This window comes from Chiloscyllium punctatum, chromosome 25, assembly GCF_047496795.1.
Source record: "Chiloscyllium punctatum isolate Juve2018m chromosome 25, sChiPun1.3, whole genome shotgun sequence".
Taxonomy (NCBI): domain Eukaryota; kingdom Metazoa; phylum Chordata; class Chondrichthyes; order Orectolobiformes; family Hemiscylliidae; genus Chiloscyllium; species Chiloscyllium punctatum.
The window spans coordinates 50,379,897-50,407,561 of NC_092763.1; the positions used below are offsets into that span (position 1 = coordinate 50,379,897).

At 38.7% G+C, this 27,665-nt stretch overlaps 1 protein-coding gene across 3 annotated transcripts in view; it reads left to right on the top strand.

Moving 5' to 3' along the window:
• Window positions 1-27,665, top strand: part of arhgap20b (Rho GTPase activating protein 20b) — a 109,090-nt gene that overhangs the window by 21,449 nt on the left and 59,976 nt on the right. For 2 of the 3 annotated variants that reach the window (XM_072595260.1, XM_072595259.1), the window contains exon 2: window positions 13,398-13,483. In XM_072595260.1, coding sequence (XP_072451361.1) covers window positions 13,401-13,483 — 83 coding nt within the window. In that variant the 5' untranslated portion in view covers window positions 13,398-13,400. Of the gene's footprint in view, window positions 1-11,311; window positions 11,372-13,397; window positions 13,484-27,665 lie in introns of those variants that run through there. The other variant, XM_072595261.1, reaches the window with a different exon arrangement.

Consider the following 27,665-nt stretch of genomic DNA (forward strand, 5'->3'; position numbering starts at 1 on the left):
CTCTGGAAGTTTGTCATTCTTCACAAGTCAAATTAAATCAGTGACAGTCTGCAAGCTATGCACAGCTGCGTTAAGTCTGCTTTGACTGAGTACTCACATAGCCATTGCGTTCTCACTGGAATCACTAGGTAAGGATTTGGATCATTGGCAGATTTGTTCCATCTGTGGCTTAAAGGTCCTGAGGTTCTAATTCTGACTTCACCTCAATCATTGCCCTGTCTAGAGACGCAGTTAACTTAGTGCAAACATGTCTTTAATGAAAGGCTTTCATACTGCCTGGTGCATTGATATATTAAACCTTTGAGCAGAGTAAAATGTTCTTACGTAACACGTAATTTGGTTATATATTGGAATAGTGCTCTTCAGTCTATTTCCATGACCTTGCTATGTATCCAAACAATTCTTGTGTTTCGTTCTTTTTATTTTCTGTTGTTATGTTGTCCAAAAAAAATCCCAAGTTTATAATAAATCAGGATTGAAACATCTGTTCTTTCTTCCTCAATGTGTCTTGCATGTGTCAGAAACTTTTGAACTCACAAGTATTTTCTGAGTCTCTAGTTGCTTATTCAATGGAGGAAATACAACTTGCCTTTAGATCTTTTATTTATGAAGTTTCAGACTAACAATCAAAAAGTGACCTCTAATTCTTCAGAGTATAGCAGCTGTATTTTGTGATGATATTTTCTTATCATTAGGAAGTGTGAGAAAATCTACCTTCCCAATAAAAAGATGTATTCCTCGTCATTGGCACAGACATGAATTCAATTGTTGGTGCCAAGAAAAACACTTACTTTTAGTGAATTTTATGCTGATGAAGGTGAGAAATATTAGTGTTGCTGAAGGAATTTCAAGCCAGATACTGTTAGGTCATTATCCCACAGTTAAATGCAGAATAAAGCTCTTACTACTCAGCCCCAATAATTCTTCCTGATAGCCCAATATCAAAAGTATGCCTACCATTGCACAATGAGCTGTTTCTCTATTTCCCACACTTGGCTTCTGTATCCTGATGAGTTGAGATTGTTACCTTATACTGAATTAGAGGCAATTTTGTGCTGTGCAACTGAATCGAAAGACTTCAAACTCATTTCAAGTAGGATACTCACATACAGCAGATTAAAGATGCTTTTGTCAAGTTAGTTTTCAATTGCTTTAATACAAATTTCATGACTGAATGAATGTCATCGAGTCACTATTCTGCCCAATTTTTTAAACACCTCTTAACATTCTTATTCATCCCATTTCAAGAACCTTAGTTGCTTTAATTACTTTAGTTATTTTAAAATGTGCTGTAGCGTTGACCAATTCCCATTTCCTTTTCTATCGCTATTTCACTTCTCAGTCAAATTTCCAAACAACCTCGGTTCTATCGCTACTGTTGTTCCATGATTGTTTAATAGAGAATGGACACCCATGGTCTGGATGGATTTCCTTTTTGCTGGCATATGCATTTCCATACTATGCAATTTACCCTGGCAACAACCTTCAAACTGTGAAGTTGAATGTTAGTTGAATGTAATGTGCTTTTGCAGAACTTGTGGACTACTCTGCCTTCCGACTATAAATGTTGCAAGTTAACATTTTTATGTGAATTAGGTGTTTAGAGGTGTTAAGATGGTAAAAAGAAATAAAAGCTATATTTGCTCTATTTTAAAGCAATCCAATTGGTCTGTCCATGTTCAAACACAAATTCTGCATTCAAACCCTCTACTTGTGTTTAGGCCTCAATTATTCACATTATTTCTTAACGACTTGGAAAATTGCAAAGAAAGATGTATATTCAACTTTGCTAATGACACAAAGTTAAGTGGCAGTATAGATAGTTGTAGATGATAGCATAAAATTACAAAGAGATAGTGGTAGACTAAGTGAATGGGCAAAATCATGGCGAATGGAGTTCAATGTAGGCAAGTCTGAGGTTATCCATTTAGACTGAAGGAGGATAGATCAGGGTACTTTCTAGATGGTATGAAGTTAGATATAATGGATGCCTAAAGTGATTTGGGGACTCAGGTGCATACATCTTTAAAATGTCAGGAACAAATGCAGAGAATAATCAAGAAACCTAATGGAATGCTGGCCTTTATATCTAAAGAACTGGGGTACAAGTATGTCAAAGTTATTGCACAATTTTGTAAAACTCTGGTTAGGCACCCCCCTTGGAGAACTGTGAGCAGATCTGGGCACCACCCCTCATGGGGGAAATATTGGCCCAGGAGGGAGTATAACGCAAGGTTTCAAGAATTATACATGTACAAAAGGGGTTAAAGTTATGAGGACAGATTATACAAATTAGGCCTGTTTTCGCTAGAAGTTAGGTTAAGGGATGATCATATTGAAGTCTTCAAGATATTGGAGGAAAAGACATTGTACACAAAGATAAACTATTTCCATCAGTTGGAGGTTCCAGACTAAGGAGCGTAGTCAGAGAATGAGGGCTAGACTTTTCAGGAGAGATGTTAGGAAGCATTTCTATAGGGTAATAAATGTTTGGAACTCTCTTCCACAAATGGCAATGGATGCTGTTAATTTGAAATCTGACATAGATACATGAAAGAATATTATGTATTAAGGAGTATTAAAGAATATGAGCCAAAGGCAAGTATATGAAGTTAGATCACAAGTCAGCCATGATTTTATTGAATAGTGAAACAGGCTTGAAGGGCTGAATAACCTACTCCTGTTTCTAATGTTCCTATGTACCTGGTCCAAAGCTTTCAGTCATGAATTAATATCTGGCACTGAAAACATCAACCTTATTCTAACTTATGGAACATCCATGAAGTCAAAGCCATCACTCTGAGCAAATAACCACTTATGACAATTTTTTTGTTGTTTTTACACCAAAATTGCTTGTACAATTGCTGTCTGAGTGGACAACCTATTTAAAAAATTGTTCACTCACAGGATGTTAGTGTCCCTGACTGGGCCAGCATTTATTGCCCATCTCTAGTTGCCCTTGTGAAGTGGTGGTGAGCTGCTTTATGCCTTTACAAATTCTTAAACATGAACTTGCAAATCATATGGAAACAAAGATTGCTATTGTAATTAATCTGGTTGGCACACATTTATTTCAAGCTGGCTTGTTTGACTATGCTCTGAGTAACTATTTGTATTAAAATGAAGACATTTCAGATTGTAATAGATAAATCAGAGGTTTCTAGCTGGCAGAGAGATTTTTGTATAGCAAGTCTGAAAAATTGTAACACTGATCAGATACTTATGAGGCACAGCAACTAATGGCTGAGGTTAATGTAGACCAGATGGAGAAGGTTGAGTTTTGAAACAGCCAGTGCTATGTGCCAGCAGAAATAACTAATTGCTAATACTCCTCTCCCAGACTCAGCAGTTAAAATTCAGAGAAACAGGAAAAAGTAGAAAATAGTTTTAACTGGGGACTCCATATATCTACTGACAGAAGATGGGGTTCTGCTTGAGCATTGCAGGATTTGATTACAAATGCTGTGATTCTGGAAGAAATTATGGAAATTATTTGTTAAATGTGAAAAAATATATTGGGATAATTTAAGTGTTTATTTATTCTGCACATTGGTGCTTACATCAATCCATTCAAAACTGTTCCTACATCTGGCATAATCACAATATAGGGTTTTGAAACTTATGAAAAATAGTTTTAATTAAGAACACAAAGCTGGTGGTAGAAAATAGCAACAAGGTGCCTTTGAGGGGGTGAGCTGGCTGAGTGGTGGTAATGATATAGCACAACTTGCTTCCATCCAGTTCTTTCATTGACTAGTTTTCCCAGTACGGCATTAACATTTTCAAGATGTTGAAAATGACGCTGAAAGGTGCCAGGCCAATATAAGCAACATTTAGAAAAGGTTAATATCTCCACTGAGAAACGTTTCAAGCTTTTTTATATTGATTTTTTGGGAAGAATCATTTTGTGTTCATGAAGGTTGAGGGATTCGTGGAGGTTTGAGATTCACCTTCATCTACAGGCTCTCTGCTCTTACATGCAGAAATATTAATGGCTATCTTCTTCAAGAAAGCAGAGGGATTCTGATTACTATGCCTTCCTTCACTTTAGTTTGTTTTCTTGTAATGTGTGCCCTTTGTTTGCAATCAACGATGCACTCTCAAAGTGACATAAGGAAGTGTGCACATGTGCCCAGCTATATCCATTAAGATGCCTGTAAGGGACTGTATTGGGTTGTATTACAGTGTTTTGATGTCTGAAGCCTTAGGCTTAGACAGATAAATGTCAAGTAACATTTGTCCCAAAAGTCTTGTCTCAAAAGTATATGTACCTATATCACATTGGCTACAATCATTCAAGATGATGGCTCACCACTACCTTTCCTGGGCCTTTAAGGATGGGCAATAATTGCTAGTCTAGCCAGTGACACCCACATACTATGAAAGAATAACATTTTGAAAGTTAATATAACAAGTTTTCAATTGTGATTTGCAGCATGAATCTGTGCGCTGTGAAGTATGGTGTTCTTGAGATATTTTGAAAGAGCTGTAAGGATGTATGGAGGTTTGACATGGGCAAGCAGTATTTGTGAATCGATCTACAGGCATACATTCTAAGCTGACACATTGGATGCATGGTGCTGTCGAGTGACCTGGCTTTACCTGATGCTTTAAAATATGCTTTCTTTCCTTGACAACTTCACTGACCCCACAGCAAGCGCATGCAATGCCTGGCGTATCATATTGCTGTCCACTGGAGGAATAAAGAAAGGTCTGCATTTATATAGCACTTTTCATGACCACTGGAAATATCAAACTGCCTTTAGTGCAAATGAAGTACTTTTGAAATGTAATCACTATTGTAAAGTTGATCACTGAAGCTAGTTTCCAGAAATAGCAATGTAATGCAAATCATCTATTTTTTGTGGTGTTGGTTGAGGGATAAATATTATCCAGAGCACCTGGGGATCACTCCCTACCCTATTCGTCTTCAAAATAGTATAATGGAATCTTTTATATCTACCGAGCTGGCACCTCTGATTTGATGATTACCACTGAAATCTAAAGTTCACGATAGTGGCCTTGCCTGTTGGCTAAATGACTCCATTAAAGAAAGCCAGCCAAAAGTAAGAGCACGTCAGAGGCATTTATCTGGCAAGGATGAGGCCTTCCCCAGGATTTACGATCTCCAAATTTGATATGTGGGGACATTGAATGCTGTCCAACATCGCCAACTGTATATTCTCCCTCATTAATGAACTGGAATGGCAGACTTGAATTTAATGTCCAAGCCCTGAAGTGGGACTTAAACTCAGAATCCTTGTGGTTCAGAGACAAAGTTGTTACTCACTGAGCCACAACAGACACATTGCAATAGGTTTATTGGAATGCCATACGGATAACAATCCTCCTGGCACCTTGCCAACAAAGCACAATCTCCATATCTCCGTACTTTTCCCAAAAGCCTTTTAATGGTTATGTTATGACCAGATTTCAGGTGAGAATCCCTAAGTTATTACGGTTTCAGGTGGATACTCCAAGTGTCTGGTTGAGGAGGACTGAACTGACTACCCTTTTTATTAGCAGCATCCTGGATGCTTACATCAGGCAGTTTCCTGTTTTTGACTGTCTTCTGAATCAGTTGATCTGTTTTCCATGGAGTCATATGCAGCTTATTTCCCTGGAGTTGTGGAACAGACTGGTCATCTTCACTTGGCCTTGCTGTGTTTGCTTGACTGGCAAACTTCTTCATCTTTCAGATGTCTTACTGAAAGATTATTCAGACTCAGTGTGCTCTCTGTCACTGCCATTGGTGGGGGTTCTGTTAAGAGGATTGAAAATTTCCACCAGTCCTGTCAAGTCTGTGATTTCCTCTACATTATTCATGTTAATAGCTCTTTTATACCAAAACAAGGAAACTCATTGGATTCTTTCTACTGATTGAGTTTTTCTTGAGTCTTGGAAACCAAATTAAAACTTTTACCAGTTGTCCCTTGACTGTTTATTAATCACAGCTTGTTCCTGAAGCAACTCCTCTGATGACATTGGGGTTGAGAGATAAGCTCAAGACTGAAAATTTATGTGTGTGAACAATCTACGCATTTCCATTCTCTTATGCACGTAGTATTCAAATATAACTTGTTGCATTCCTATGCATTTGACGGTTATTTCACCTGCACCATAGATGTCTGTAGGATGTACTTTCTGCCTCTTCAGCCACTTGTAACTGGTCTGATAGGTTAGAAACACGCAGTCCTACGTCAAGCTTCAAATAAACAGGATAACCATTGACATTGATACATTCCATGCCTTTTGGCTCATCTAGTCAGCAAGATCCCACAGAAGTGCCTTAGGTACTTTCTCCACTGGAGATAGCTCATCCAGTTTGAGCATGTGTCTGTGGGGCCTTGATATCCAGCAGCACTGACACTGGTTTTTAGCTTTGGGTAATTGGCTGTTAATTGCACAGGCTAGTTACATGGCTCCTTTCACTGTTTGTACCCTCCAAAGTGAATAGACCCTGTTGCTGTCTTGACGTAATGTAGGTACCTTTCCTCTCAGGGTCTTTCTATGAGTTTTTCTAATTTTTGCTTCCATGCTGTGAATAGGTTTATCTCTCAAAGTTAATTCTTCCTTTGACTGTAGTAAATTTGATCAAGTTTAATCAAAAATCCCAACAACAATTCTGTTTCTTATACATTCTGATTTCAAATCTCTTTATTCACAATGTTTCCATGTATCTGTGCAGGCGATAAATGAAATTGTCTACCGCATCCCCGGAAGCTGAACTTTTCTGTTACATCTTGCCCATATAAGAACTTCTTCTGTTGTTAAATTGAAGTAATTATCATTAAGATGCCTTCAAAATTATTTGTGCTGTCTTTAGTATTGAGAAGACTATTTCATTATCCACAATGGGATCCACTGAATTGTACCAATTAGTTTCAGATATAGTGTTGAATTTTGAGGCCATGCTTTATCTTTAAAAGTAATGCATCCACAAAGATAGTTTACTGCCAGCAATCTTCCTTTGCCTATGTTTTGTCTAGGCCCTGTCTAATGATCAGTGGTAGAAGCTACACCACCACAGACACTTTACAGAAGAGGCACTGTCCTTTGTTGGCAAGATGGTTACTGCATGGTAACAATAAATACATCCACATTGCCAGTGCCCTGGTATAATTAATTTATTAATTAATTTCTAAATGTCATTTGGCAATGCTCTCCAATTCCTATAAACCTCTGATGCACTGTGAGCAACGTGTGAGATCTAGGAGGAATACATTAACAACAGTATTTCTTCAGTGAAGTCACTGTATTTCAAATGTCATATGAAGACATTTCAGATGCCACACTTTGTTACAGATATAGAATCATAAAATGCTGAATGTTTCCAAATTGCATTCTGATAATCACAAGTACATTCCATTCTACAATGTTCCTGACAACTGATTAAATTTGACTCAGCTTGTTTAACAAGATTTCGACTCTAATGGGGAATTAGCTCTACATTTTAAGTAAAACATTTGTAGATTAAATGGGACAGTATTTCTTTCTATCAAATTACTGTAACCACCATCAAAAAAGAGTTCTATTTGGATCTTAGTCATTCCTAGGTGCTATATTTTCAATGTAACATTTCAGGTATCACGCTTCTTTGTGCAGATTTCTGAGGTGATTTAATTAAATATTTAATTCATAGAACAGCCATAAATCATAACTAAACAGAAAAGGAATTCCAAAATCAGTAAATTATAAAAAGAATGAAAAGCATTATTCCTGACATTCACATGAAGCGCACTACACCATTCAGCTCCTTGGACTGTTTGGAATCTGAGTCAACGATTAAGCCTCAGCCTTTATCTGTAATATCTCACAGACTCTGAGGACTTGTAAACATACAGTCCCCAGGTTGTAAATGGGTGTTGATTTGTATGCAAACCTGAACATAATACAGGACAATGTAAAGGTGCCATTCATACATACAGAAATGTTCGGATATTGAGTCTTTAAAATTATACCTCTGTAGATTGTGTTCATAAGTACGAACATTCATAAGTCAAACATTTGTATATCTGGGTCCCCCATAGCCTTAATCACCCTTGCCTGTTCCAGACATTCTTACTTATAAACTGATCACTTGTGTGTGTGTATCTGTGTGTGTGTATCTGTGTGTGTCTGTGTGTGAAGTGTGTGATGTTAGCATTTATTTTTCTCAGGGTGACTCGATAATCTCTGGGTCACTGGACCTGAAAAGTTAACTCTGATTTTTCTCCACAGATGCTGCCAGAGCTGCTGAGCTTTTTGAGCAATTCAGTTTTTGTTTCTGATTTCCAGCATTCGCAGTTCTTTTGGTGTTTATTCATGTGAATTCCTCTCTCTTTCACTTGAGGAAACATTGGTAATTGGTTCTATTATTTTGTAGACAACTATACTTTTATTTAAGTATAATGCCTACATGCTACAAAGGGAATTAAAATATTTGTTGTGATGATTGAGAGTGGTTTAAAGGGAGTTGAGGTGATTCTCCCCCCTAAGCTGCTCATAATAATTGTTGGAGAGATTGCAAACTAGGGTTATAATCCCTAGAAAGTAGAAGGGTAAGAAGCAATTTTGATGTAAGGTTTCAAAATATTAAGGTGAACTGATTGGGGAGATAGACAGAAACTATTCTCGCTGGTTGAGAATTCTAGGACTAGCGACATAGTATAAAAATTAGAGTTGGGCCTTTCAGAAATGAAGTTAAGAAACATGAGTTCATGTAAAAGATGGCAGAAACTGAAACTCTCTTTTAAAAATAGTAGATGATGCTTGGTCAGTTGTTGATTTTAAATCTGAGATTTTTGTTAATCCTAAGTATTTGTGATATGGAACTTGGTTTGTAAATGGAATAAGTCACAGAACGACAATAATATCATTGAACGCAGTGTTGTAGGGCTAAGTGACCTACTCATGTTCCTATTTTTTATGCCTTGTTAAATTATTACAATATGTCAGTTATAACCTGGAGAAGTTCACCCTGAGTGAATTGCTTCATCCTGTTGTGTTTGGCATGCAAATGGACATCTGGGGACCAGTGAGCTGAATAGGGGAAAGACTCATCAATTATTCACGAGAAGACTGTTTATTGACTTCCACTGATGTATTTACAATGGATTTCAAATTCACTACCAAAGGCTTTTCAGCAAAATAACGTATTAAAGTAAAATTTTTATCACATGACTGAAGGATTCTGGTTGGACTCTAAGGAACAAATTTTCCTAAGAGTTTTGCATCCCTATAGGTTTACTTTTGCATTTCAATGGACTCTACACCAAGTGATTCATTCACAAAACATTTTGACGACGTTAAGTCATTATGAAGATGAACCTTTTGATTCATCTTTCTTATTACTTCCAGAGCCTTCCTTGACTCTCGAGTAAATGTAAAAGTGCTCTCGAAACTAACTAGCGATCACTTCTCTCCTAGATGTTTCAGGTGTTTTTCCTTTATCAAATATATTGATAAACATTTCACAAATGAATTTCCTATGACTTTATTACCAATGCATTTTGGCATACAATTCAGAATGTTCCAGATTCCATCACCAGACTTCTAAGTTTGTAATTTCAGCTGATGCGAGGCAGTGCAATTGTCAACATAATGAAAAGATAAGATCAAGCAGGAGTTTCATCGTGAATATTATCCAGATATCTCTGCTGAAAGTTGCAGCTGTTTGAACAATGATACAAACAAAGTCAGCTTTCCTCGTAGAAAAGTGTATCAATGTTGTCATAGGATCATCACCAAGTCCTTTCTTCTTACTATCAGAAGAGCAAAAGTAAACTTACAGCTTCAGAACAGGTAGAAGAGGTTTTTACTAACTAGAATAACAGTTACAATACATTCATAATTACTCAATGCATGCAGTTTACTGGAAACCTTCCTAAGATTAATTTTATTTGCCAGAAGCAAAACGATCAGCCATGAAGAGTAACTGTTCTGACATTTTTGCAAAGAACACTCAGTAACCAAACATGTTGAGGAGGTTAAAAAAAAGTACAAAATATAAATTGATTTATGGCACAACTAGCAGACTAATGATGTCAATCTTGCAGCTTTCAGTTTGTAACTCCCAGCAACAAACAGTTCATAGATTACAGCCAATCTGTCCTAATTATTTGCGACATTGTGAAGGTAACATTTACGGTAGTCATATGATAAACATTACTAAAAGCAACAAACTGTGTCTGATTCAGCAAACACTGGAAATTGTTAAATGGTATTAATGAATATTTTTCTGTAATCTTTTTTCTACACTTATCTGTGGTTTCACAGGTCAGTGGTTCATGAAGTATCTTCATCCTTTATTTTATTAGAGAGCAAAAAAGCATGTAAGGGATTGCAACGGAAGTAGGACTACTCACTTTCATCTCAAAAGAGAAATGCCTCTATTAAGACATTAGAATCTAAATTAATCTAATAGACGGCTTTAACTAACAAGTCTAACCATTGGGTAGCCATGCCGACATAGTTGTGCATAGTCTTCTCAGTGAGAGCAAGCAAAGCATGTATCAGACTGTATATGCTGTCAAAATATCATCCAGACTTGTTGGGGGTGGGGTGGGGGGTGGGGATGTGGGCGGTGGGGGGGGTGGGGGGGAGGGGGGATGGCATTATCCTCTGTTGGAAAATTACAATTTCCTGTTTTATACTGCTGTTGGATGTGGGAAAATCAATTGAGATGCAAAAATTCAGTGTCTCTGGGTACCATTCAGACATTGTATATCATTTATTAATTTTAAAGTAGACATAGATGTTTGTAGCTTTGAAGTAGAGTAAGACAGATAATTTACAATAAAATCTACTCTACTTAACCAATGTGTACATGAAGGATATACATCAGCAGTCCTTTAGATAAATCTTGGATTCAATGATTCCCTGCTTGTATTCTGTTTATATTAAAGATATAGACAAAAATGCATTACAAAAATTGACTAAGAATGGAAAGAAAGAAATTGAACTTGCATGTATCTTCCACAACATTGAGACATCCACAAGACCTAAACTGACAATGAGCAATGACAACATTTAATAGGAAACACAACAGTCAACTTGAGCACAGCAAGGCCCTGCAAGCCAGAATGTCTGCTTTTTAGATTCAGTTTGAACAAAAAGGTTTTGGAGTGAACATTTTGGCCTTCCTCAAATAATGTCATGGGATTGTTTAAAAATTACATTGAGAATGCAGACTGGAAGCTAAATTTTACCTGTCCTTAGATTGAACCAGCAACTCTTGAGAACTGGGACCCGAGCAGTTGCTGGACACTCTGGTTGGCGTCACTTTACTGGCTGCAGCTCAGAACATTTAGTGGGGGCCTGGCTAACTACTTGTGAGACAACACTCATTTCCTGCCAACTTCAGATCGCCCAACCAACCATTCCAATTCAGGTCAGGTGCTGAATTTTACCACAAATTGCCTAAATTTGCAATTTTGGTTTCTCTTTGTGTGGTCTTAAAAATTTTCTCATGCTATCCTTACAAATTCACCTTATTACCCATGGACTAACCATTATGGCACCCACCAATCCTATTCTTCCAAGTGCCATACGCAGTAATTCTTCCCAGTGCTGGATATCTCAGAATGCCCAGAGCTGACATTATCTTTGAACGCCAGCTATATACCAAGTCAAGTGTTGGCATTTCCACGTTGTCCTTTACTGTGCACATATTAAGACGTCAAATACAAGCTAACACTTCTCAGGGCACATAGGTGGCATTGCTGACATTTCATGCACATACAGGCTACTTGGAAGCAACCAGTTTATCACAGCTGTTAACCTGATGGCCACGGTGAGAGGATGGCCACCCACCCTCTAATATGGCAGGTCTCTCTCCAGCAGTTTTCATCATTCGATGTCAGTCAGGACATCCTCAGCCTGGGGTGCCACTACACCTTATTCCTCTGGAGAAAATAACATTGAAGATAATGGAGCCCACCCATCCTTCTTGTGCATCCTGAGGATTCCAACTTTGTGTCAATTCAAGTGATCCCCATTCCACTTATGGTTTGTATAGTGCATCGCATTTTTCCCTTATCCTCTCAATGCCAACCTACCTAATAGCTCAGTATTTGCCTGGGTTGACCTCAGAAGTCACAATAAGATGAAATAAACTAAAATTATGAGTATCTATTACAGACTCCACTGTATACAACAACCTCTCATTCATAAAAGATCCTTTTAGTATACTTAAATCTCCTCAAGTACTAATCTTGTTACAGAAACAAACACTTGTATTCATTACTCAACACCAAAAAGAACAAATTATTTCATCAGGTATTGGATAATTCAATCAAACAGTGGATTTATGTGACCACCCCTCCCCCCCCCCCCCCCACTCCCTGCCCCTCACTGTGTTAATAGGGGGTTGTGGAAGTTGTCAAACAGTGGTAGTGCTTTAATAATAGCAGTTAGTGTTAAGCAGACAAGCATCAATTGAAACTGTCACCGCAGATTTATTTCTGAAGGAGGACCATTGGACCCAAAACATTAACTGTGCTTTCTCTCCACAGATTCTGCTAGATCGGCTGAATTTCTCCAGCAATTTCTATTTTCGTTTCAGAGCACAGATTTGTTATTCAGCTCACAGGGACTTACAGGTTGCTTTTGTTCAAATGTAAAGGGCAGTGGACTTAAAGAACTTGACAGCCTGACAGTTCAACAAACTTCATTCGTTGTTTAAGAGCATTTCTACTGCTTAAAAAAAATTGTAACAGATATTGCATGAAAAGGCCCTCACTTCAATAAAAAAAATAAAGTATTTTTGAGCTCAGCACTGAATTCAAATGAATCTGCTGAGTTTGGGCACCCTCCATGTGAAAGCCATTTCCCGACTGACTGTGCTTTTCCAGCACCACACTCTTGACTCTGATCTCCAGCATCTGTAGTACTGACTTTCGCCTAATGTCATTAGTGTGCCTTTACTATTGCTGGATAAAAATCCTTCAATTCCATCCCTCACTTCTCTAGGTGTACCCACATGACATGGACTGCAGCAATTCAATGAAGTCAGCTCTCCACTAGATTTACAAGGGCAACTGAAAATGACAATAGCTGCTGGCTCAGCCAGGGATGCCCAGATGTGACAAACAAAGGAAAGAATCCAGAAATATTGGAAGCAGTCAGCAAATCAGACAGCATCTGAGGATGAACAAATGGAATTAACATTTCAGGTTGACAAACTGTTATCAGATAGCTAATAGATTGAAGGGAATGTATAAACCACATAATTCATACAATTATTCTTCAAATTTCTTCTTAAAACTTACGTAGTGCAGCTTTTTCAATTTCTTGGAAATTACTTGACTTAGGATACAATTGAATTAGCAACAGGAAGGATAGTACAGGCTCTTTATGTTGTGGACCACATTTCACCTTAGAATTATTATCATAATTATTATGCTTTTCTCCCACAGAGGATGAAACCAGCAGTGGAAAGGAGGCGCTCAGCACCCACTATGGCCATTAGTAAAGCACTCAGCAAATCAAGAACACCATCCAGGTGAAAGCTTCATTTTCTTAATAATTAAATGATGTTAAACATTTGAGTAATTTCACTGATATAACTGAGTCAATGCTGCAGAGTGTTGGATAAAATAAAGAGTCATAGATTCATGGCGATGTACAGTACGGAAACTTACCCTTCGGTTCAACTTGACCATGCCAACTTCGTATTCTAACCTAATCTAGTCTCATTTGCCAGCTTTTGGCCCATATCCCTCTAAACCCTTCCTATTATATCCCCTTCCAGATGCCTTTTAAATGTTGTAATTCTACCATCCTCCACCCTTTCTTGTGGCAGATCATTCCATACATGCACCACCCTCTGTGTGAAAATGTTATCCTTTCGCCCTCTCACCTTCAACCCACGCCCTCTAGTTTTGGACTCCCCCACCCTAGGAAAAAGACCTTGACTATTCACCCTATCCATGCACTTCACGATTTTATAAACCTCTATAAGGTCACCCCTCAGCCTCCGATACTCCAGGAAAAAAAAACCTTAGCCTATACAGCCACTCCCTATTGCTCAAAACTTCCAATCCTGGTAACATTCTTGTCAATCTTTTCTGCACCCCCTCAAGTTTAACAACATCTTTCCTGTAGAAGGACAACAAAAATTGCATGCAGTATTCTGAAAGCGGTCTCACCAATGTCCGCAACATGACATCCCAACTCCTATATTCAATGCTCTGATCAATGAAGGCAAATATGCCAAACCTTTCTTCCCTATCTACCTGCAACTTCACTTTTGAGGAACTATGCACTTTCACCCCTAGGCCTCTTTGTTTGACAGCACTCTTCAGCATACAGTTAATGATAGAGCTTCAGAGTATGTTGTCAGTAAGACCACACATTGAATATTGTGAACAGTTTTAATCCCTTTATCTGAGGGAAGATATACTGGCATTGGAAACAGTCCACAGGAGGTACAGGAGTTTGATCCTGGTTACGGAGTAATGGTTGAATAGATTTGTCTTCTACATATTGGAGTTTAAAAGAATGAAAGACCTTATGGAAACATAGAAGATTATTAAGGGGTATGACAGGGTAGATCCCTTGTGAGAGCATGCAAGCAACAAGGCATTATCTCAGTGTAGTCGAAAAGTAAAACAGAAATGAGGAGGAAATGTTTCCCTCCGAGAGTAGTCAGGCTGTGGAATTCTTTACAGCAAAGGTTTGTCAATTGAGGCTGGCACGTTAAGCACATTCAACGCTGAGATAAACAGATTTTTAATCGGATAGGTGAATAAGAGTTATGGGGGAAAGGCAGTAAAATGGAGTTGAGGATTACCAGATCAGCTATGATCTCATTGAATGGTGGAGCAGACTCAATGGGCTGAATTGTCTATTTCTGTTCCTATATTTTGTGACCTTACAGATGTCAAGCAGATCTTAGGTACATCAACCATTATGCATAAATAAACCAAGATGGTACCAGGAAACTATTTTAACAGAAACAGAAAAGAAAATACTGGAAATATTCAGCAAGATAGGCAGCATCTCCTGCCAGAAATAGGGCTATTTTAACTTGATAAGCATTACAGTCAAAATAATCTCTTCATCTGATCATTGCACACGTGCTCCTTCTGGTAAATTTCCATTAAATGAGTAATAAAATGTATTCTTTCCCCTTCCACAATTACTATCTACATCAGTGCAAACAATGTTAAGGATGGAAGGGCATTTATGTGGGGTATAGATCTGTCGAGCAAAATAGTCAGTTTGTGTGCTCTAAATTCTACATAAAACAAAGAGTAATTGAATCAGCAAAGATCTGCTTTGTGAGACACAATGTTGCCAAGGATGTGAAATTCAGTACAGCTTCAATTAAAACATGAATAAAAGAGCTGAATTCCAATGGTGACATTTGACTGTTTATGCCATCAAAGAGCCCTAGTAATACTAGAGTCAATGGGGCTGGGGAAGATCTCTGTCATAATTGGAGTTTTACCTGGCGCAAAGCAAGATGATTGAAATTGTTGGAGGTCAGTCATCTCAGCTCCAGGTCATCTCTGCAAAAGCTCCTCAGGGTAGTGTCTTAAACCCAGCCATCTTCAGCTGCTTCATCAATTGGCCAGATGGTGAACTGGACTAGCCATATAAGCACATTGGCTATAAGAGCAGGAATACTGCAAAACTAATTCACTTCCTGACTTCTCAAAATCTACTATCTACAAGGCACAAGTAAGGAGTGTTTTGGTATACTCCTGATTTGCTGGATGGGTGCAGCTCAAACATACTCAAGAAGCTTGACACCATCCAGGTCAAAGCAGCTTGCTTGAGTGATACCACATCCACAAACTTCCGTTCCCTCCACCATCAACAAACAATTTCAGTTGCTATAAGATGCAGTGCAGAAATTCACCAAGGCTCCTTAAACAGCACTTTCCAAACACATGGCCACTTTCAATGGGAAGGACAAAGTAGCAGATACATCATCACCTTCAAGTTCTACTCTAAGTCACTCACCATTCTGAATTGGAAATATATCACTGTTCTTTCACTGTCCCTGACCTAAATCCTGGAACTCTCTTTAACATTATTGTGGGACTCTTGGGACTTTGTGATATATGCCACCACTACCAGTTTGTGAGAGTGCATTAGGCTTATTTGAGCTAGTACTCTGACAGCAATCCTTCATTGTTTTGGGCCTATCTAATGATTAGAGGTAAAGGATACATCAGCACAGAATAACTACAGAAGAAGCTCTGTTCTTCAGTAACTAGAGCAATTAGTACAACAGTATTCTAGTCAGACGTGGTTATGAGGACCTTATGGAGCTGGTATAGAAATATCTGCTCCATGTAAAAGCTCCTCATCTCCACCCATGGATTGTGTAAGGCATTGGTAGAATAGGTGGACCAGATGTAACATAAACATTAACTCCTACCACACCATTGCCTTGTACAACAGAGTAAATCAAATCATTCAAAACTGAACAAGTCTGATAAATACAATTGAATGCAGAATATATTATATTCTGTCAGCTAACTGTATTTCAAAGCATACTTAATTTCTTATAAAATATTGGCTCTTAACATATTGTTCAAGAACAGTAAATAGTATCAAGTCATTCCAGACCATTTTCCTCCTTTAATTAATATCATAGAAAAAGATGAGTAACTTAAAATAATTAATCCAAACTGTTTAAAATACAATTTATTCTTTACAAGCATTTAAATCAACTTAAGATTCTTTATTGTTTAATATTAATACCTCAAAATCAGTATTTACTGTGGAAAAGGATATGGAAGATATAGGCTGTAGGGAAATAAATAGTGACATCATGCAAAATGTCCAAATTACAGAGGAGGAAGTGCTGGATGTCTTGAAACGCATAAAAGTGGATAAATCCCCAGGAACTGATCAGGTGTATTCTAGAACTATGTGGGAAGCTAGAGAAGTGATTGCTGGGCCTCTTGCTGAGATATTTGTATCATTGATAGTCACAGGTGAGGTGCTGGAAGACTGGAGGTTGGCTAACGTGGTGCCACTGTTTAAGAAGGGTGGTAATGACAAGCCAGAGAACAATAGACCAGTGAGCCTGACGTTGGTGATGGGCAAGTTGTTGGAGGGGATCCTGAGGGACTGTATGTACATGTATTTGGAAAGGCAAGGACTGATTAGGGATAGTCAATGTGGCTTTGTACATGGGAAATCATGTCTCACAAAGTTGATTGAGTTTTTTGAGGAAGTGACAAAGAGGATTGATCAGGGCAGAGTGGTAGATGTGACCTATATGGACTTCAGTAAGGCGTTTGACAAGGTTCCCCATGGGAGACCAATTAGCAAGGTTAGATCGCACGGAATACAGGGAGAACTAGCCATTTGGATACAGAACTGGCTCAAAGGTAGAAGACAGAGGGTGGTGGTGGAGGGTTGCTTTTCATGCTGGAGGCCTGTGACCAGTGGAGTGCCACAAGGTTAGTGCTGGGTCCTCTACTTTTTGCCATTTACATAAATGATTTGGATGCGAGCATAAGAGGTACAGTTAGTAAGTTTGCAGATGACACCAAAATTGGAGGTGTAGTGGACAGCGAAGAGGGTTATCTCAGAGTACAAAAAGAGCATGACCAGATGGGCCAATGGGCTGAGAAGTGGCAAATGGAGTTCAATTCAGATAAATGCGAGATGCTGCATTTTGGGAAAGCAAATCTTAGCTGGACTTATACACTTAATGGTAAGGTCCTGGGGAGTGTTGCTGAACAAAGGGACCTGGGAGTGCAGGTTCGTAGCTCCTTGAAAGTGGAGTCGCAGGTAAATAGGATAGTGAAGAAGGCATTTGGTATGCTTTCCTTTGTTGGTCAGAGTATTGAGTACAGGAGTAGGGAAGTCATGTTGCGGCTGTACAGGACATCGGTTAGGCCACTGTTGGAATATTGCATGAAATTCTGGTTTCCTTCCTATCGGAAAGATGTTGTGAAACTTGAAAGGGTTCAGAAAAGATTTACAAAGATGTTGCCAGGGTTGGAGGGTTTGAATTATAGGGAGAGGCTGAACAGGCTGGGACTGTATTCCCTGGAGCATCAGAGGCTGAGGGGTGACCTTATAGAGGTTTACAAAATTATGAGGGGCATGGATAGGGTAAATAGACAAAGTCTTTTCCCTGGAGTGGGTGAGTCCAGAACTAGAGGGCATAGGTTTAGGGTGAGAGGGGAAAGATACAAAAGACATCTAAGGGGGAACGTTTTCACACAGAGGGTGGTACGTGTATGGAATGAGCTGCCAGAAGAAGTGGTGGAGGCTGGTACAATTACAACATTTAAGAGGCATTTGGATGAGTATATGAATAGGAAGGGTTTGGAAGGATATGGGCCGGGTGCTGGCAGGTGGGACTAGATTGGGTTGGGCTATCTGGTTGGCATGGACAGGTTGGACCGAAGGGTCTGTTTCCATGCTGTACATCTCTATAATTCTACGACCAGATAAAGAAATATCTGAATTCAGATAATACTGCCACTGAATAAAAATCAAATCAGTGTCAATGTAGAATAATGCTGCTTGTGTATGGATGTTGGCAAATATGTGGAGAAGTAATTGTGAGGTCCTTATCAGGTTCAGAGTTTGCTATTAATACCACAGGCTAATTGGTGTGCACCTGTAATTGAAGTAAAATAATAGAAGTTGTGGGTGGGAAGGCATGAGTTTTGGGTGACAATGGCACATGGTTAAACTGACAATAAGGAGTGAGTTACAGTTGTTCCTTAACGATCCTAATCAAATCATTTAATTTTTCTCTAAGTAACATAAGTTTTGAGTGTTATGTTCCTTGCTTCTCTTTTTCAGAGATTCACGTTTGGGTTTAAATGTGACAGGGCTACCAAATTACCTGCTCTTTGTGGGGCATCTGCCAATAACAAACATGAGTAGTAATGGCAAACTCAACTGATCTCCAACCCCCAATTTGCTTTGTGCCTCTTGACCATGTCATCAGACAGGTCCAACAGATGCACCTTACATTTCATTTCTATTTTGGCTGTGAGATGAAGATTCCTCCCAATGTTCACCACAAATGATTTTGAAGTGATTCTAAGAACCTATCTTTCTGCTCGGGTTACAGATTGACTCCTTCGCCCAGTAGATTCAATTACATTATAGCCTGCTAGCAGGATTTGCTTTAATTGAACAACAAATTATTATGTCACAAATTGATATGTCAACATCTACAATGTCTGTAAAATTTTACAGCTTACTTTGAATATATTCATAAGTTGAACAAATCTTAAGATAAGGTTAAATCTTATATATTGGTAAAAGTGGAACTTCCATTGATCAAGTTCAGTTGCCAGAAACATGAAGATACAATGAATTGACTAAAATATTAATGAGTTTTGTAACTTGTGTCATAAGTTTCTCAAAAGTAGAAAATTTAGGATGTTTTCTTTACTAGCAGATTGGGGATCCAAGCAAATTCAGAATTTACAATTCTTTCCAACAACAATCAGTAATGATGCCATTTCAAACCAGATTGCATTGCTTAAAGGGGAACAAGGAATTTGACATCGTGACCTTAGTGCCATCTACAGAAAAATCTAATTATTTGAATTTCAACAACTTATCTTTGGTTCTGACCTGTAAGAGCTCAATTCTGTCTAATCTATTTTTCAGTTTTTAGTACAAATGTACTTTGTTGCATGGCTGTAGTATTTGTTCATTGATCCAATTCACTGTTCCTCAGATTAACAAACTTATCTTTCAATTAGATTCTTGTATTGCCTTTATAAAGCTGAAAAATTAATTTTAAACACATCTCTACCATTGCTAACATAAGAATGAGGGCAAAAATGAGAGAGAAAGGACAAGGGTTCTGTGGGAGCAGGGTAGAGGTGATGTTGGGGAGGAGGTTGTAGGCCATTGATAGATTTGAGGGAGGGAGGGGGAAGGGTGGCTACATTGGACTTTGGGAGATGGGATTTGAATCATGGGTGGTGAGGTTGGGTCTGATGATGAGAGAAGATGATCCAATCACACGTGGGTGCTTGTTGTGCTCATCCATTCAAGGGCAAGAGGGTCCAAATACAGGGTAGGTCCAATTGCAGAGAGGAGTGCACCAGCATGGGGGTGGTGATAAGGGATCTGCAAGTACTGCTATAATGGCACTTACCTGTTGAATTTGGCCTTCCTCACATTTTTCCAGCATTCAATTTTACCGAGCCCTGGGAAGCTGAAATATGCAAACTATAAATCTAAATCTTGATTAACTTTGAAGGACATAGTCTTTTAAAAATATTTAAATAAAGATCAACCATTGGTGACAAGGATTCCATTAAAACTGAAATAAATACATTGCCCATTGAACCTCTCCTGCTCATTCTGGGGTTTTAAAATTCCCTCCAAGGCCTTTTCTATTTCCTTGATGAATTTTTGGCGAACTGACTAATTTGATTAGACAATGTTACCAATGACAAAATCTTGTGGCTAAAGTCAGATATTTATATTGAAGTAATTTTATTCTCAGAAAATGATCTACTTTTCCATAAATTCTTCTGTCCTACATCAGTTTCATGTTCCAATAAAGATTACTCATACAATACCACTCCTCAAATTTACGTTGATTAGATACCAGTTTTTCTTCTCCCTATTCTCATTTGTCAACTGTGCTGACAGTGCACAGACCAAAAAAGCATAATGGGGTTGGTATTTCTAATAGCACCAAAAAATAAATCGCCTGTGAATAACCATTCTTCCATGTAGCGAAGCAGATAATCATTCGGTGCTGTGCATTTAGCATCATACTTATCCAATAAGACAAGAGTTAAAGTAAACTTTTGCTCTAAAACATGGACTAGCTCACCTACTATTGGGCGGCACAGTGGCACAATGATTAGCACTGTACCTCAGAGTGCCCAGAGACCCTGGGTTCAATTCCCGCCTCGGTAACTGTCTGTGTGGAGTTTGCACATTCTCCCCATGTCTTCGTGGGTTTTCTCCCACAGTCCAAAGATGCGCAGGTTTGGTGGATTGGCCATGCTAAATTGCCCATAGTGTTAGGTGTAGGGGAATGGGTCTGGGTGGGTTGCTCTTTGGAGGGTCGGTGTGGACTTGTTGGGCCAAAGGGCCTGTTTCCACACTGTAAGTAATTTAATCAGTTAGTTTACCAAATTTCCTATTGTGATTCTTAAATGACATCACATAAAGAGCAATATATCTCTTTCATACATCACATTTTGTTCTCTGAGCTTTTTAAAAATTATACCCAATGCCTAATTCTTCCCTTCTTTAGGGTCAATTGATGATGAACATCCAATGATTCTTTCCGCTAATATGGAAAATGGCTGCCATTCAACTTTACAATTCTCATCCTGTTTGAAACTTCTTCATAATCCAAGATTGCATAAAAAAGAATTTTATTAAAGTTTAAAATAACATTATGTGCAGAATCATTTAGCAATTTTGGATCTGCCAACAAATTCCATCTGCAGATCTGACTGTACTAATCTGCCTCACAGTGTTTGGCTGATTGATACATTGTCATATACTGATAGTTAAGAGAATGTCTCCACGTTCCATACTCAAATTAATTTTAAACATTGATAATTACTGAAACATTGGTACATTATAAATGTTCCAAATTATAGCATTACACACAATAGCTTCAGTAGCATTTGAATAGTGAAAAGATAGGCGATAGCCTAATATTTTACCAAATCAACTATCTCAGTATTCACATCATTTTCTTTGCAGAAGAAAAATATAAAACATTTTGCTGCTCCCCATTTTCAAAGATCCATATTTTTGTCCTAAAATGCTCCATCCAACCAGAGAAACTCACAACTGCTTTGTTGGTAAGCAAAAGGAGACTGTGCCTCATACCTAAGAGAAAATCAAACTCATTAGAGTCACTTGAACATAGTGCTAAGTTCAAACAGAACTAATTTTCATGATAGTACGGGCTTTAACTCACATTGTGGGAGTCATGAATGTTTAGAATAGATAAGCATACATGAACTTGGGACAATGTCTATAGAACTGTCATAATCTCAGGTCATCTGCTTTAATAATAGATTGCAGTGTGCAAAGTGCATGTCGAGCTGTTCTTGTGGCAGATTCCAGGACCTTGTCTCTGAATCTTAACAACCAGGGAACAACCAGCCATGGAGAGCCTCTATTTGTTTGAGTGTGGCATCCTAAAACCTTTCATCATGCCACTACTATTTCTACCATCAAATCCTCCTTACAATCTCTCTCGTGCTATGTTTTTAATCACCTTTGGTAATTTTTCCTAATATTGATTGGCATCCATTTCTCCCCAGTCCATTATTCATTTTTGCAAAGCAACTTGTCATATTTACTATATATCTTTTTCTTTTTTTTCAAAAAAACCCACACGACCGCCTAACTGCGGTCGAGCTTATTTTTCCCCAGTACCCATGTTGTGTGTGTGCAGGTGTGAGACACGGTGAAAGACAACAGGTGCATCAATCTTTATTCAATTTCCACAACCAGGAAGAAAGAAAACACCCAAGTGGCCAGTGACATGCAAAGGGCAATGCTGGGTGATCAAAAAGGTGAAGGGGAGGGCAGGGATTAAATCAAAATAGAGTTGGAGGGGGAAATAATACACTCCACTCCCTGTGGTGCCCACCTTTCCCTGTAAATCTTGAGGGTGTTGGAGGACACTGTGTGCTCCTTCTCCAAGAACACCCGGGCTCTGAAATACCTACGGAAGAGGGTCTGACAGTCGGCCTGCTGCCTGTACCTGGTTATGGCCAGTTTGGCCAGGCCCAGGAGCAGACCCAGAAGGAGGTCTTCTGACCTACCCTCCCCCCTCTGCAATCTGGAGCATGGGACTGAAGTGCAACCAAAAACAGAGGAGAAAGTCATATTTGCTATATTAGATGGGCTTCATAAAAACAAATTACTGTTGCTGCATTGTTTGCTCTCAGAGGTCTGCAGTCAGAAACAGCAAGAAACTTCATCTCTCCTGAGTTAAAAAAAAGACATAAAATAAATTATATTCTCACATCTTATCGCCAAGCTAAAATTTTCCTGGAATATGTGAGTAAAAATGTCAGACAAGAAATTATTCAGGCACAGCTGTATTGCCTTCCAAACTTAAAAAAATATGCATGTGAAAATATTGTGCTTGGAGAATGTACTGCAGGGCTGCCCATTGCTCATGGAACCATACTCCAGTGAAAGAACTAGTGGACTCAAGCTGCCATTGTTGCCAACAGAGGTGGTGACCCCTTAAATTAGGAAATTTTATAATTAGCCTGCCTATCATTACATGACTTTACAGGCAACAGGGGAGTTGTTGAATTTTATACAGACCTGTGGTGAAATTGATGTTCTTAAATGGAAGATAATGCCCTGTTTAAGGCCTCATGTGGACTGATCTAATGCATAGGAAGGGTTTGAAGGGATATGGGCTGGGTGCTGACAGGTGGGACTAGATTGGATTGGGATGCATGGACGGGTTGGACCAAAGGGCCTGTTTCCATGCTGTACATCTCTATGACTCTATGTCAGGAGGGGCATGAACAAAAAGTGTGGTTTGGCAGATTTAGCTCTGCAAGTTGTTGGTCAGTGCCAATCTGAGCACCCTCTCCATTCCCCGACTCTCACCTCTCTACAGTTTTGCGCACCAACATTCAACATGCCCGACTCCTAGTATTAGGACCCACAAACCTTTCTCTGGTGAGATCCCAGACTTACTTGGGTCTGAAGGCATGCAGGTTATTTCCTTCTGAGCCTGCTGAAACACTGGCAGTATCAAAAAGTGTGGTGCTTGAAAAGCACAGCAGGTCAGGCAGTATCTGGGGAACAGGACAGTCAACGTTTTGGGCATAAGCCCTTCATCAGGAATGTGGGGGTGGGTGACTCCCACATTCCAGACGAAGGACTTATGCCGGAAACATCAACCCTCCTACTCCTTGGACGCTGCCTGACTGGCTGTGCTTTTCCAGTGCCACACGTTTTGACTCTGATCTCCAGCATCGGTAGTCGTCACTTTCTCCTGCAACACTGGCAATACCCATTGATCCTAGTATGGCAAACATCAACTAGCGTCCTCTTGGCAAGTGGCTGTGTAAAGTGCTATATGCGCCAAATGATGGACTGGATTTGCTACTCATACCAGTTAAAGGACCATCAACCAAACAATTAAAGTAAATTTAGCTGGTCAAGAAGAGACAATTTGGGACCCAAAATTTACATTAAGATTTAGGGTATTAACCCCTTACTGTACAAGGGGAAATTTGTCAAGGAAACTAACCTGTTCTATCTTGGGCTTTTACAGATGTATTCACTTAGAGTCATAAACATGGAAACAGATCCTTCGGTCCAACCTGTCCATGCTGACCAGATATCCCAACACAATCTAGTCCCACCTGCTAGCACCCGGCCCATATCCCTCCAAACCCCTCCTATTCATATACCCATCCAAATGCGTCTTAAATGTTGCAATTTACCAGCTTCCACCACTTTCTCTGGCAGCTCATTCCATACACGTACCACCCTCTACGTGAAAAAGTTGCCTCTTAGGTCTCTTTTATATCTTTCCCCTCTCACCCTAAACCTATGCTCTCTAGTTCTGGACTACCTGACCCCAGGAAAAATACTTTGCCTATTTACCCTATCCATGCCCCTCATAGCTTTGTAAACCTCTATAAGGTCACCCAAACATTCTTCCGATAGGAAGGAGACCAGAATTGCACGCAATATTCCAACCGTGGCCTAACCAATGTGCTGTACAGCCGCAACATGACCTTCTAGAGACACTTTTTAAAATTTCATTCTGAAACAATCTTCTTAAACATTTATTGGAAACAAAATGAAATCCTTGATGAAAATGAGTGTTTTGATTATTTTGATATGCATAAAATATGTATTTTGTTGTTAGTATCCTGGGTAACTATATCTTATCTGTGAAATGCGTAAAATAACGATTTGAACTGCCTGATGCTTATAATGTACATTAATTATTTTTAAAAGAGCTTTTCCCTATAAAGAACTAATTTAAATTCATGTAGTTATCTAATATCAGTCCTGTAATCAGCCCTACAAATGCACAATAAGTACAACATATATTCCAACAATATTGTGTGTATGTAACATAATTGAAATTTGTATTTCATTGATGATGCAGTTTACATTAAACTGTCCTCTGGCTATGAAATGCATCATTCTCAGTACTTATGCACCCTGTGGAAAGTACTGTACATGCTCAGTAGCACTGCAGATTTCCCAGCAGCTGAAGATCAGAGTGAGCTTTCAGCCATCATTCGTTGTTCAGAAATTCTTGCCTTTATTTGGCCAATGGCTGTGCAAATCTTATCTCTGTCTTAGAAATTACAACTGAAAAGTCTAAACAGCTGCACTGATATATTACTCTGTAATTAATTGTTGTCAGTTTGGCTTAGTCTACAAGAGCATTAGTGGAATATTCTTGCTCCTGATCTGTTTACAGAAGCCTGAATTTATTCAACCTAAAAGCAGGTTCAGACTCTCACTGTCACTGATTTGATGCTGTACTGACGCACAGGAAAACTGCAAGAACCATTATTGGTAATCACTGACTTTTACAACTTTTGGCATATTACCTAAATATTTTTAATTTAAAAAAAACTAGTTCAAAATTCGCTCTCGAAGTACGGTACCAAGAAAATAGGTTTAGTCTTGTGTAACCAACTGTATCCCTGTAAATTAAAGGTTTGTTCCTGTTGCCTCATTAGTCACTTAACCCATTTTTCTTAGTAATTTTCTTGATAACTGTTCTTTCCTTCCTGCCCGTTCTGTCCTGAATTCATTGATCCTTGTTGGGGTTTGATTTCATTCACACGGGCTAACCTCTGGTATTTTGCTCAAGGGGCTATTATTCATATGAAAATGTTGTTATCTATGACTATTTATGTATTGGAAAAATAAACTGTTTCGAATGGCTGAAGGGTTGATAAATAGAGGCCACAGATGTAAGGTGATTGGTAAAGGAGCCAGCAGCAACATGAGGAAAAACATGTTTAAATAATTGGTTTCAATAGAACAGTATCAAAGAATGACAGAATCTCTACAGCACAGATATAGGCCATTTGGCCCATCGAGTCTGCACTGCCCTTCTGAAGACCATGCCACCCAGACCCAACCCTTCAATGACCCTATCCCCATAACCCACATGGGGTTTTTATCCCATGGCTAATCCACCTTATCTGCACATCCTTGGGTACTACAGGACAATGGAGTATAGCCAATCCACCCAGCCTGCACACCTTTGAATAGTAGCTTGCAAAAGGGAATTGGATTAACGTTTGAAAGATTGAATAAAAGGATACAGAGAAAGAGCAAAGAAGTGGGGCTAACTGAATTATTCTTGAAAACTGGTGATGCAGACATGATGGGCCAAAAGGCATTCTTTTGTGTTATCCTACTCACTAGTAAACTGTTTAATCGCAAGGATTCAATTCCAGCCTCTTGATCGTATTGGTAGCACAAACTCACACATCATCAGGTGCCACTGAAAAAAAAACATAAAAACACAGGATCCAGGCATGTTTTTTCCTTCCCTTGTCCAAGTATTGCACCTCAACCACTGCTGGAGATGAAAACTGTTAAACCTACATAGAATGTTCAAATCTGAGACCTTATGGTTTATGTGGATTATATTTTTAACATATTACAAGACAAGATTTATTAGTGCTGCAACTACACAGTTTGTGCTTCAAGACAGCTAAAGTAGAGTGCATGGTTGAAGCACAAAATGAAGCTTGATTTCAATTTTCAGAGGGACTTAAAATTAGATACCCAAAGCACAGCTACAAACATATGGAAGCCACAATAATAAATGGAAATAAAGGGCAAATGATTGAGTTGTGACTCCCAACACAGCATTTGTCTCTGTTGTGATACGACAACCATTTACTGTTCCTGCCCAAAAGTCAATGACTGCACTAATCACAACAACTATTTCCAATCTTGTTAAAAGATGAGCAACTCTTAGGTAAAACTGTAGAAAGTTTTTGAGATATTGGGAAATAATTTGTGGCATTAGAATTATTGTTACTTTAATAATTTCAAAATGCTTATAATTGTGTAGCATATTTTGAACCCTTAAGTGTTCCAAGCATTGCACTCAGTTTTTGAAGTTTTTGAGGTCTAGAAGTCTTTAAACATATGCTCAGTTTAAAGCTTTTCAAAAGTAGTTTAGAAGGATGAGCTTCATGATGAATGCAAGCAGCAAATGTGAAAAGAGGGAGAAACAGTTATATGGGAGCATCAGGTTTGTTTTCATATTTTACTCATGGGATTTAGACAATATTAACAAGGTCAGAATTTATTGCCCTTTCCCCTGAATCATCAGGTCGTTAATAAAGTGATGGAAGGTGTCATCAACAGTGCTATTAAGCAGCACTTGTTCAACAATAATCTATTCACTGACACACAGTTCAGGTGCGACCAAGACCACTCAGATTCTAACCTCAATACATAGAAACAGTCCCTCGAACCTCTTCCACCATTCAATGAAATTATGACTCACTGTAACTCCATATAACTGCCTTTGGCCCATATTTCTTAATATATTTGCTTCACAAAAATTCATGTTTCTCAAATTTAAAATTAACAACTGATCCAGCATCCACTGCTATTTGTGCAAGAGAGTTCCAAATGTCTACTGTCCAATGTATTTGAAAGTGCTTCCAATCACCCCTCTGAACCATCTGACCCTAATTCTCAATCTATGTCCCTTG